Source organism: Pelmatolapia mariae, linkage group LG18 (assembly GCF_036321145.2).
Source record: "Pelmatolapia mariae isolate MD_Pm_ZW linkage group LG18, Pm_UMD_F_2, whole genome shotgun sequence".
Classification (NCBI taxonomy): Eukaryota; Metazoa; Chordata; class Actinopteri; order Cichliformes; family Cichlidae; genus Pelmatolapia; species Pelmatolapia mariae.
The window spans coordinates 33,193,488-33,206,109 of record NC_086243.1 but is presented as its reverse complement, the minus strand read 5'-3'; the positions used below and the strand labels follow the sequence as shown (position 1 = coordinate 33,206,109).

General features: G+C 43.2%; 1 protein-coding gene across 1 annotated transcript in view; it reads left to right on the top strand.

The window, feature by feature from the left end:
• Positions 1-12,622, top strand: part of dnaaf11 (dynein axonemal assembly factor 11) — a 31,820-nt gene that overhangs the window by 6,383 nt on the left and 12,815 nt on the right. Inside the window, exons 6-8 of the mRNA XM_063460926.1 lie at positions 6,334-6,411; positions 7,485-7,550; positions 8,043-8,112. Of these exons, the coding sequence (XP_063316996.1) occupies positions 6,334-6,411; positions 7,485-7,550; positions 8,043-8,112 (214 nt within the window). The remainder of the gene's footprint in view (positions 1-6,333; positions 6,412-7,484; positions 7,551-8,042; positions 8,113-12,622) is intronic.

Here is a 12,622-nt window from a genome sequence, read left to right as displayed (position 1 = left end):
AGTCAGCAAATACACATCAGTTTGTAGACTGAAGGTTGCCAGCTGGTCTCCACGCCTGTCTCCCTGTGAAGACCCTGGACAGGACTAATATGTGCTGGAGAGCTTGTGTCTCAACTGGATTGGGAACGGGATTTTTGTCATCCCGGAAGAATCAGAGGAGGTGGCTGAGGAGAGTAAAATCTGTCCATGTCTGCACTGAATAGAGATAAGCAGAATAAAATGGATGAATTGATGGTAATAAACACTTGGATCTGTGTAATGTCACTGAGAGCGGATATTCCTAATATGGTAATCTGAGGCACACAGCTCCGCCTACTTTTAGTTCGTGTCTTCTTTTAAGGATATAGACACTTTAATGATGTTTTCATTCAGTGCCTCTGTGTTTAAAAAGATTTTCCTGAGTGTTGTTCTGATCCTGACTGTCTGTTCCCTGTGGAGCTTTTACCTTCCTCAGGTCCTTGCAGTGTCCTTGGGTGAAGGTTGAATTCCTCCCTTTTCCTTCCTGTTCGCAGTCATTTGAAGATCCTTGTGGTTTGAGGAATATCATTTTCATTCTCGCTCTTCTTTTGTTTCCATGATTCGGTCTTGTGGAAGCAGAACTGTAGCTGTGATTAGAGACCATCCAGATAAACTTGACATGTAATAGATGTGCAGAATAATAAACACACAAAGCCCGCTCCTCTGGGACTCTGGGGTTGCTCCGAGCTTCCAGTTCACAGGGCGATGAACCCTGCTGCAGGCTCTGAATATTAAATCACCACCTCTGGTCACCAGGAAAACAGTCAGTGTCTCTTAGAGGACAGAAGGCCAAAAAGCTCCAGTGTTTCTATTTGTCCACCTGTTCATTACAGTTAAAATGCACGTAAACATGTTTGTCACATGGTCATTCCTCCAACTTTGTTCTCTTCGTTTACTTTGAAGTGAGGATGTGAAAAAATGCAGATGTTACAATGACAGTGTGTCTTTTTTATTCTTTGGAGTGTTTCAGAGATATAAGTCAGGATTACTGCCAATAAATAACTCTTCTAGCCAGCGTTATCAGTAGGATTTAAATTCATAGTATGCTCGTTACCCCCCGAGATCTTCAGCCTCATAAAGAGATGAAGGAGCCCAGTGCTGGCATTAGATCTGTGCAGATGTCGCTATGACAGCCTCCATGGTTGAAGCTCCACATCACGATGTTAGCAGAGCCTTTAATCCTTACATCACTGTGCTTGTTTTTATAAAGCGTTAAAGATGAAAAGTAGTTTTTGTTTGCTAATTTCTGAGCTATTTAATCACTAAACAAGATGCGAAATAAGCACCGATGCAGCACCTTATGTAATCTGAGAAATTTACTGTATTACATTTTCTTTAATTCAAGAATCTACAGACAGGCTCTGTGGATTCTTGTCAACATAAAATAAAAGCTTTTCTATCCAATGAGAGAAACTGTGAGATCTTAATGGATAACTAAGTTCCAGTTTTCTGAAAATCTTGTTAATAATTTCCTCTGTGATCTTAAACAAAGAGCTGGGTGTCGTTTCCGGGCGGCACAGAAACATCAGACTTTGTGTTTCAGTAAAACTTGTTGAGTTCTGCGGTCGTGGCTCCTGTGACGTAAACAGCGGAGAATATTTCTCAGGATAAAACGAGGTTTCACAGCACTGAGGCCGGGTCCAGGATCGGTGGATGCTGTAATAAATTGGCTGTTTGTACAGCGAGGTCTGACACATCTGCTTTACTTGGTCATTTTTCCACTTTAGGCAAAGCTTTAAAAAAACCTTTCTATTCACCGTCCGCTCGTCTCGCTGACCTGTGGACGCAGCGCTGACTCACAGCGTTTAGCTTTCATAACACCTCGAGCCACAGAGTCACAAACAGCTGAGCTGTGTATGACGAACACTGTGGAAGTGTCCCGCTGTTTAATCTCTGCCCACAGGAAACGCCTCACATCAGCCCAGAGGTGTTTCAGCGTGTCGGGCTGTGCACGCAGTGTTTCTGTCACATCCTCTCCTCTTCATTTGTTATGTGAGATGTTAAATCTGCACAGTCTTTAAATGTATGCTGAAAAATGTAATCCAGCCTCAGTTGTGTGCTGAGGATGGTTGGATTTAGAAGATGTGAGGTTACATCTGTGGATAATCCTGGTGTGATACAGGTGATAGTCCACCTACTTATCCACATTACAGCAGCATCCCTGGCCAGCGCGCTGTCCAAGCAGAAAATCGGGTTGATACGGCATTGCCGTTTTTACCGCCTCCCCACGCACGGCTGTCAGAGCGCGCTGACTTGATGCGTGCAGTCGGGCCGTCACCGGATTGTCAGGAAAGATGAATTTCCTGGTCCTGAGGTGGATTCTGCGATAAGGTCAGCCGGGAGACGGGCCCATGTTAAATGGCTGCTCTGTTCCTCTGAGAGGAGGGAAAACACCACACACAGCCAGAACACAGCGAGTTTAAGGAACCCGGCGGGCTGATGGATGGAGGCGGGTGGATGAGATGGAGCGATGCAGATTTGCATAAAAGCTTCACGTGCTGCTTTGATGAATGTTGACGTGAAACAGTCACTGCTCAAGTGACTCTTTGACAAAAATACGATCGATCTCACAGAATTTTCATGATTTGAGCTCTCTAATAAATATGAAATATGTGTTGACAAAATGACACAATTAAAGATTTTAGATCATCACCACGCTGCTTCCAGGCTGTAGCAACCATTCAGTGACATCACAGCGATCAAGTTTAAAAGGTTTCTGCCTCCTAACTTATTAAAGTGCATCACAAGAATCAGCAGTTAGCAGTTCGTATGTCTATTGTCTAAACCGAACCAAGCGGTTCTTGTTTCCTCTACAATACTTTCATCAATAAGCTGTTAAAATAAAAAAAATTCTCCTGTGCCACTGTGGGCAGTTCATGTCACGTCTGTCTCCAGATGTGAATTTTAAAACTCCTTTGACTGTAAAAAGTGGAAAAGCTACACTTCGTGTACGATTCTGTAAATGGAACACCTGAATGATGAAAAATGTTTTCAGTTTAATAAAAGTAAATAAATAAAAAATGGTGAATTCAGACTGATAGTTCTAAATATCATTATTCTGCTGTAGGAGCATATAACGCGAATGATGGACCCGACCACAGACAACAACCCCAGGTCCCAGCACACTCTTTTGAACAGGGGAGGCGCGATAATCTGATGGAGCTCCGGTGTGCCTCATCCTCCTCTGCAGCCACGCCCAAGCCACAGAGCAGAGGAACTGTTGCTAGATGTTTAAAAGTCACATATAATCACCTGCTGTAACTCAAAGTGGGTTATGCAGATGTTGCCTGGCTGGTGTTTATTCATGACAGTATTGACAGCCCTAAGTTTGTTATTGACCCTCTTTTAGCCTCTTTCATCTCCTCCAACTCTACAGGGAACTAACGAGACCACTAAATGCACCAGTGCGTCTGTTTTCTGCTAGAAGCAGTTCACTGTCAGAGTCTTTTCTACCTGATGCAGGTAAAATGACAACTTTGGAGCAGTTAAAGTGAACCAAAACAGTGATGCTGAAATCAGATATCTAAGATTACTGTCGTCTTTTGTTTACAGAGTAAAGCAGTAGAATAACGACACTGTGTCTGCGTTTAGTTTGCTCCAAATAAGAAAACACAAACACCTAAACGTCCATTTTACAGTTCAAACCTCAAACTGGAAAAGCTGCACAGAACACATCCAACCAACCGTCCGTCCATCTTTTTCCACTTCCAATGAATTTGAATTCAATTCAGTTTTATTCATATGGTGAACAGTCACCTCAGGTGCTTTATATTCTAATGAACGACCCAACAATTTAAAGTTACCTTAAAATATTGATCTGTTTTAGTGCTGGTGCCTTCTTTGTGTCGAGCTGTATTTGATGGAAAGCTGTTTTCTGTTGTGTAATCGTGGTCTCTGGATCTCACAGCTCCTCTATGATGGATGACCGATGTGCTGTGTGTCACTGTAACAGCAGCAAACAGATGTTGGGTTCAGAGGTGCTGCGCCACCTTACTGTTCTCCGCGTGGGGACTGCAGCTGTGAATCTAGCATGGATTTGGACTTCTCTGCGGGCCGAGGCGCGCACGGCTAACTGAGCGCTGTCTGAACAGATCGTCCTCAGCTCTGGAGCTGTCACCTCTGAGTCTCCATTACTCTGCTGTTTGACAGATGCACCCTTAAAAGATAGAAGTTATGGGTTTACAGCTCAGGCAGCCAAACAGTGACCTTGATGAGTCGACAGTATGTGGCATCGAGGGAAAAGCTGCTGTTTGAACGGAAAGCGATGGAGATGCTCATTCTGTTCGGATAAGTTCTGTCAGCCTCACCTCAGACTAACACCACCACATCCAGGAAGTGACTGAAATATAAACGAAGCAGTTATAATTTTGGACTCCAGTGGAAGTCAGAGTCCCGCATCATTAAACCCCGACTGATGCTGAAGGAAAGCCCAACACGAAGCTCTTAGAGTCTAAAATCATCACTTTCACACTCACTTTGAACCATTTAGGGAGCCCTCGGATCCTGAGTGGAAGCAGTTTGTGCACCAGAAACAATCAGATGGGCCAAATCAGTAAAACTGTCTAATCAGCTATAAAAACAAACCAAGAAGATAAAGCGTCCGTTTATAAAACTAACAGTTAGAACACCGTCACAGAGGCAGCATTCACCCTCTCTCTGTATATTCACACATTTCAAAGACCTGCTAAGCACTTCCAGAAACTCTCTGAAGTCTGCGTGACCCATGTGACGACCTGGCCTTCTGAACCCTGCCGATTCGACTCTTACAATTCGAGGGCCGTCACACAGACGACCACGAGGCTTCTCCACAGCTTCACTTAGACTCATTATCGCTCGCTCCAGCCAACCACTCCAATAAAAACCATGACCTGACATCCTCCGGTTCAGCACATCGAAGCCTCCTCAAGCACGCCGTCGCCCCCCTCTCCTGCTTCCCTCCCTCTCCTTGGCTGATGTACGGCTGCGGAGGTCACGGCGGCCGACCCTCTGCAGAGCGCTAAACACTCACCCACATGGACTGCTGACAGGTTCATCTGCTGCTCAGTGGGCCTAATAGACGGGCTGATGTGAGGTGTGTGTTTCCCCGTCAGCGCTCCTGTCGCCGTCTGCTTCTCGCGGCTAATTGAGCGACCGGTTGTGCGGCACACTGAAGCGATGACTCTGTGACTTTTCTCAGTCTTTTGTTTTTCCACATTCAGCCAAACATTCCACATACTCTATAAATTTAACACAGGAAGAAAGGTGATAGATTTGAATATGACCTGTTCTACCTCCTGACCCGTCTTTCAAAATGAACACAGTGCTGTATTACATCATGATTACAGCTCTAGTTTTACTTAAATTAACCAACTATTATTTATGTTACTGAACACTTTCAGTAGTTTATTTTTTTTAAAACATTATTTATATTGTAAACAGGCTAATGCATTTGATTTGTTATATGTAACTAATGGTATCATTTCTTTATTCATATATGTATAAAAACATTCTCCTCTGCTATAATTTCAGCTAATAATTCCAACCTTTATTTGTAATTTTAGCTACTGTTAAGCTTCACTTAGCAAACGGCTTTACTGCTAGCCACACATTTAACTGATAATTTCCAATTTTTTATGTTTAATTTGGTAATGGTTTTAGCTAGCTGTGTAAGTGTTTAGCTATTTCATTTCTTTATCCGTATTTTTAACTTCCATAATAATTTCCACTTTTATTTATAATTTTGATGAGCTATTTCCGATGTTAATCTGATATTTCTGTATGAAGCTAAAAGTTTTGTTTCAGTTTTCAGGACAAGTGAAGTGAATAATTTGTTAGCAAGCACCTTTTTTTAAAATCACACTTTTATAGCTTTTATATCATACCTGTTTGAACCGTTCATTCTTTTGCCCTTTTATATTGCAGCTACCACTTTTTGGCTCACTCAGATTAATCAGTAGTTTCTTTTGTTTTGTTGTTTTTCAGATTATTCCATATGATATTGCTATTGCAGACGTACTCTTCTGTTATTTGGTGTTGAACCTGCAGGGGTTCTTCATGTATAAAGAGTCACCCTGTGTTAGGCAGGTTAAACTATGTTCATACTGACTTCATGACTTTCAGCCTTCGAGGTGCCTGCACTGCTGTGTTTCCAGGCTTCGTCCTACACAAACACACTCCATTACACATTATATTTCTTTTTCTAAGGATGCTCCTGGAGGGGAGGGCAATCTTTGATCTCCAAGGTACTATGACTCCAGGTGCTGTCACCTGTAAGTCCACCGTTTAAACACCCTGACTTCATTTGTGATCTGCTCACACTGCGCTGTTTCTCTGCAGGGGGAAGGAGAAGAAGCCGAAGGCCCCGAGGACGCTGATCACTGCTGACGGACGAGTCTTGAATATCAATGAGCCCAAGTACGAAACGAGAAACAGAAGCAGGTTTTCCATCCTCACCGTGATGGCATGTTTGTTGCAGCAATACATGACAACTTCAACATTTGTGGTGCTGCATAGAGGATTGGGATCTGATCTTTAAGTATAACATTTTAAAGCCCTGACTGATCAACAGGTTAAATTTGTATTTTGGAAACAATTATAAAGGAAAGAGCTGCAGGTCCACAGTTTCTATCACAGTTCTTCTTCATATCTGTCATGTTTTTACTTTGGCTCAGTGAGGCAGGTGAAAACCTACCAGGTGCTTTTTCTGGTCTACTTGCTGTCGCCCTGTTGGGGAAAAACCTGAACGCTTGCAGGCAACCCGGGTCCTCCTCCATTATCCAAACGGTTTATATCATGAGCAAGGCCACAGGGGTCGAGGTCTTAAAGCGTGCCTGATTTAATTTGTAATCTGAGCTGAGGACACGCTCGGGTCAGGAATATATGCTTTATGTGATATATCACCTTACTGCAGCGGGGCGACGGCACGCCGTGCTTCACTGCAGCCCGACTCGTAGCAGCCAGCTCAGTAAAGATGTACACGAGTGGCCGGGAACGTCACATGCTGCAGAAACAAGTTTAAACCATAAAATAATGTGAGTTTGACCAACCTCACCGTCAGAGTCATCTCACAACATCCAACTTTAGAGCAAAAAGAAACACATTTACAGCCTACTGCAAAAAAAAAAAAAAACCCCAACAGTTTGCGTCTCCACAGCTAATTTTCTCCTTTTTAAGTCTGCATGGTTTTAACTAAATACCCTGTTTGGATTTTAAGTTGATGTCTGTATCACAGCTAGAATCACAGAACTGGAAGGCACCAACAGGAAGTCTACTGATCTGACTTTATCTTCAGTCATCTGTCACTTATGGCTCCAAAAATTAACATTGTGGTGACAAAAACTCTGTCATTGAGCTTTCATAATAATTTGTCCATCTATTATATACAGTCTGTGGAGGCACCGTGTAGATTGCAGTGTACGTTTACATTAAGAATCAGTGTCGTGTCCTGGTTTGAACATCTGGATTGTTGCTCTCTGTGTTGTTAACAGGCTGGATTTCTCTCTAACAGAAGATGAAGAAAACAACACGATTATCTTGGACCTGGAAGTTTACAGGTAGGAGCACAAACTCTCTGCAGCTTCATTTATCAAAATTAAAAACTAATCATGTCTTAAATAGGGATTAAAATGGACTGAGCGAACAGACCTGTGTTTTATCAGTCCCTAATTTAATGGTGAGACACAGAGTTACACTTAATTTTGTCAAATAATATTGAACCGTAGATATCGATAAAGGGAAAAGCCGTACCTCGTTTTATTTTAAAATATAACTTCTTGCTGTAAATTAGATCTGCGTCTAGTCATGGTTTGTCTTCATGTGCGTTGTGTAGCTGGTTTCTGTCTAATGTGGTGGCTGTTTGCACCAAATCCGATTTACCGCAGCCACATCGAGTCAAATTGATTTAAACTGTGGTCGGAGCTCAGGTTGGAAAACCCATCACGGTGCTTCTTTCACAGAGACGGGCTTTTAGATGTCTGACCAAAACTCAGCTGATCAGCGTCTGTACCTGTCTCTGTTCATAATGCCTGACCTTCCTCTTCTCACAGACACATGGACACCTCTTTGATCGATGTGGACGTTCAGCCGCTGTACGCCAGAGTCAGCGTCAAGGGAAAGGTGCGCTGTAAAGCTTTTATTTTTATACTCAGATTAACTGGTGACCTTTCAGATTAGGTGACGCCTAATTTGAAGTTTTGCCTGTGCATAGTTTTGGCTGAACTTTACAACAAATCCATTAATTTGGGGCTTTTTTTCCATCATAAACGGCAGCAGCAGCCACTTAGAGTCAGTCATTAAGTCTTTGTCAGCTTGTTAAGTTTGTTGTTCAGACCCTCACTCACCACCGTTTCCATCATGCAGATATTCACAGTCACAGTTATGCTCACCTCACTCGTACCTGATTGGACACTTTTTCCCGTCAGAGCTGTCTGAATACTTCGTGGCGTAGATTCGTCAAAGTGCTGGAAACATTCCTCAAACATTTTGGTTCATATTTTTATGACAGCATCACAAAGTTTCTCCAGATTTGTCAGCTGCACATCCTTAAAGTGAATCTCTCGTTCCACCACAGCCCGACACTGCTCTGTTGGGCTGAGACATGGTGACTGTGGAGGCCATGTGACTACTGTGAGACAGTCAAAGATGCTTTCTGCTTGAGCATAAAAATAACCCCCACCTCATGACGCCTGAGCCTTTCGTACGAGGCAGGTTGGAGCTTTGCTTTCATGCTGTTTGCACCAAAAATCGAGATTCATCACATTCAGAAACGAATAAGAAAATGATTCAGTGCAGTGAAAACATTTCACAGCCAACTCAGTACAATGTGAAATTTTTACCTGGACAAGTGTAAGAGTATTTTACCTGTCCAAACTCCGCTGTGCATCTTAAAAAACAAAGAAAAGTGAATAATAATAGTAAATATTCAGAAGCAGCTCTTTGTGCACAGTTCTGGTTCGGTGCCTCTTAGATTGGTCGTTTTTTCCCCCATGTTTGTCATCATAGTTAATGTTGTTCATGCCTCTGTGTTTTTGTGTCTTGGCCACTTCCTGTTTGAAGGTTAGATTCTGACATGACTTCCTGTCTTTGTCTTTGCTCCCACACCTGCTGTTGTTTTCACCTCGATCTTCAGTCAGTGTCACGGCTGTCGAGGCAAGCCGTGTGGTGTTGGAGGGAAAAGGACCCAAAATGCAGGCAGCTGACTGATAATGCAAGTGACTTTATTTACAAGTAATAGGGTGATGGAACAGGCAGTGAGGAATGACAAATGACTAAAGAAACCTAAACTGGGAAAACTAAATAACAAACCTGAGAACATACGAAACGGGGTGCAGGGCAGAGAGAGGAACGAAACACCATGGAACACAGACGAACCGGCAACAAGCAGGAGAACACACAGGGCTTAAATACACACAGCAGTAATCAGGGGATGAGAGACAGGAGGGGAACACACCTGGGAGAAATTAGAGCCGATGGGACAGGGGAAACGTAAACTGAACACACTCACAAGAGACGGGGACCTTCAGAATAAAACAGGAAACTCAGACACAGAGAACCAGACAAGGCACTGAACTAAACAGACAGGTTCACAAACAGACAGTGTGACACCATGGACAGACAGAACACAGAAGTAGGACCAGGGCAGGCACAGAACAGAAACCTAACAAATGGCAAATCATAACAGAATACATACTCAGAATAAATAAAAGCATAAAGAAACACAAAACACTGGGTCGGCAGACTCAGGACCATGACAGCCAGACCTCTGAGTCTTTGTCTTTGCTTTCCTCTGGTTGTTCACCTTTGTTTGTCCACCGGCTCGTGTCCCCAGAGCTCCAGACTCCACTTTCATTCTCTTCTCATTCACACTGGAAGCAGGCCAGTTTAACCACAGACTGCTGCTGTCAGCCAGTGAAGGTCCTTGTGCTCAAGGGCACTGCGACAGTAGTTTTTGATGAAGATTTTCCTAAACGTATTTCCATGTTGCTGTGGGATTGAAACCTGTGAATTTTGAAGGCTCTTGGAGCACAAACATGAACAAATCAGCAAATCTTTTCCCGTGTTGCTGAGTTGAGGTAACTGTGCACATGTTACTTGCAGTTTGCGGTATTTGTACTTACTGCAGATATCTGTTGGCCTCTAAAGTTTACAGGAAACACTTACCAAGCAGTATGTCCTGCATAATGCAGCTCTGATTTCTCACAGTGAGGAGTTCAGAGACTGCAGGCAGCAGCAGACTCGCTGCAGGCCGACACCAAACTGTAGCAGCTCCCCTTTCAGCAGCACCACAAAGCCAGAGAAGCTCTGAGATGAATGCACATATTTCTGTCTGCAAACAGAAACTGAGAACTAAAGTTTTCAAATTCATTCGCTGATGAAAAATATGAGAAATTTTGAGAAGTTGGTGCTTCTAAAATCTGTGTGTATGTTTACAGTAGCTTTGACATTGTGGTGACTGGCAGAGGTAGCATAAGTGTAAGTGTGCAACATGTTTTTACTAAACCAGAGTAACACAGCTGTTTACATAAAAAATCTACAATGTTTTTAAGGTTAAGTGTTTTTAAGTGTCTTTGCAGACCGTGTGGGCCCAAGCACATAGTTTACATACAGAGCTTTAAGGTTGGTAATAAAGCTCATCTCTTTTTCTCCTAAAATCTCAGTTTTCCGCTGTGTTTTGAAACACTGCGTGTTAATGCAGAGATCTGTCTGCAGTGTGGAGGATGTACGGACGACTGACTGCTGTGATGTTGCTTGTTGGGAGCAGCGGGAACGTGTGATAGATGGAGGAGCAGATTTACAGAACATAACAGGCCTTCAGAATCTGCTGAATCATCAAACCTATGTGACGTCGGTATTTTTGGAAAGAATTTTAATCTGCCTACTATGAATTCATTTCCCAGATGGAAACTGTTTTTTTTTTCTCTGTAAAAATGGCAGCTGTCCAGAACAAATACACCACAAATGTGCTCTGTTCAAGCATACACCTTTACGATCAGTAATCAGTCGAGTCTCCTGCAGCAGAAGTGGAGCCGTTGCAGCCCTGCTGGAGGTTTCCTGCAGTCTGACAGGTTTATTGTGACAGGAGCCTCCGTCCTGCACATCCACAGCATTTTCTCCCACGTGTCCCAAAGCAGCTAATTTATTTATGTTTTTAGGAATTGATTTCTGAGGAAAACAGTTACTGCATATGTATTCAGTCATATGAAGAACAGCACCTGACATAGTTAGGTGTGTCATTTATTTAACAACTAAAAAATGCAGAAGCCATGTGTGAAAAACTGATTCCATCCCATGGAAGTTGCAGAACCACTTTCAGTGCAATAACCTGCAGTAATCATCTCCTGCAGTTCATTGAGATTTGAGTGAATTCATTTATGCACAGCTCAGGTTGAGGTCTGGACTTTGACTGGGTCATTGCAACACTTTGATTCTTTTCTTTGTAGACTTGCTGCTGTGCTTGTGATCATGCCGTGATGCATGACTCACTTTGAGCCAAGCTTCATATTCGACTCTTTAATACTTTGGCATACAGAGGAGTTCATGGTTGACTCTGTGACTGCGAGGTGCTCAAGTCATCAGCCTCCTCCACCATGCCGACAGTCTGTCCTGATATCCTGTTTGGTTTCCAGACATCTCCACTTTGGTCTCGTCTCTTGTGGTTTTCATGTAGAGTTCTCGGGTTTCTGCTGTTTCTCCGAGCATTGCACGCTCTAACCTTGATAGCAGTTTATTCCAGTTCTGTTTATTCCATCAATTCTTTCCTGTGAAAGTAGTAAAGGTGTACGTTAGTGAGCTGACCATGAACACCTCAATGACCTGAAGCAACATTGTAAAAAAGAATGGGCCAAGACTCCTCCACAGTGACGTGAGCACTGATCACATCACTGTCAGTACTGGAAAAGAGAAGATAAAGTCATTCCTGCTGCAGGTGCGGTGTACTCAGTTTTTCTCACAGCTGCAGAGAATCCTGTGAAGACTTTTCTCACTTCTTCAGGGAAGACTGTATACAACTGCAGTCGTCGCTTCTTCCATGCTAGTGTTTTTTTCAGCCCCAGATGTTGCTGCTTTGCATTGACTTCTGCTGCTTTAAGCCTGGTTAAACAGCTGTTTCACCACACAATGAACTTTTTTCCCTCTTGAATTCTGAGCCCTGCAGCTTCTGAGTTCTTCTTCTCGCTGCCAGACTCCTGAATGTCATGGCTGCACTTCAAGCTGTTACAGTGTTTATGGATGGCTGTTGTGTGCCAGAGGTCGTCCTGATTGGACGGGTGGGGTGATTTACGCAGTGATACATCAATCCGGGCTTTTAAAATTCGTTTTTAATACGAACTCGTTGAGAAGAGCGGAGAGAATTGACTGGAGGAGCCATCTGTGAGGAGTGTATATCACATCAGACACGTCTCACACTCTGCAGCTGAAGAGTTTTCCTCCTTAGTGTGGCTTTCCTCACATTCCCCCTCATAATCGAATTGAATTAAATGAAAAAATGAAAAAGTCCAATTTTATGCCCGATTTGTCGTCCCACATGCTTCATTCTGGTTTCCATAGGCTTCCTCTCCTGTGATTGATCACCCCCGTTCTCTTTTGGAGCTATTCTGGTCACTCTCTCTCGAGTCCTTTCTGGAATGCG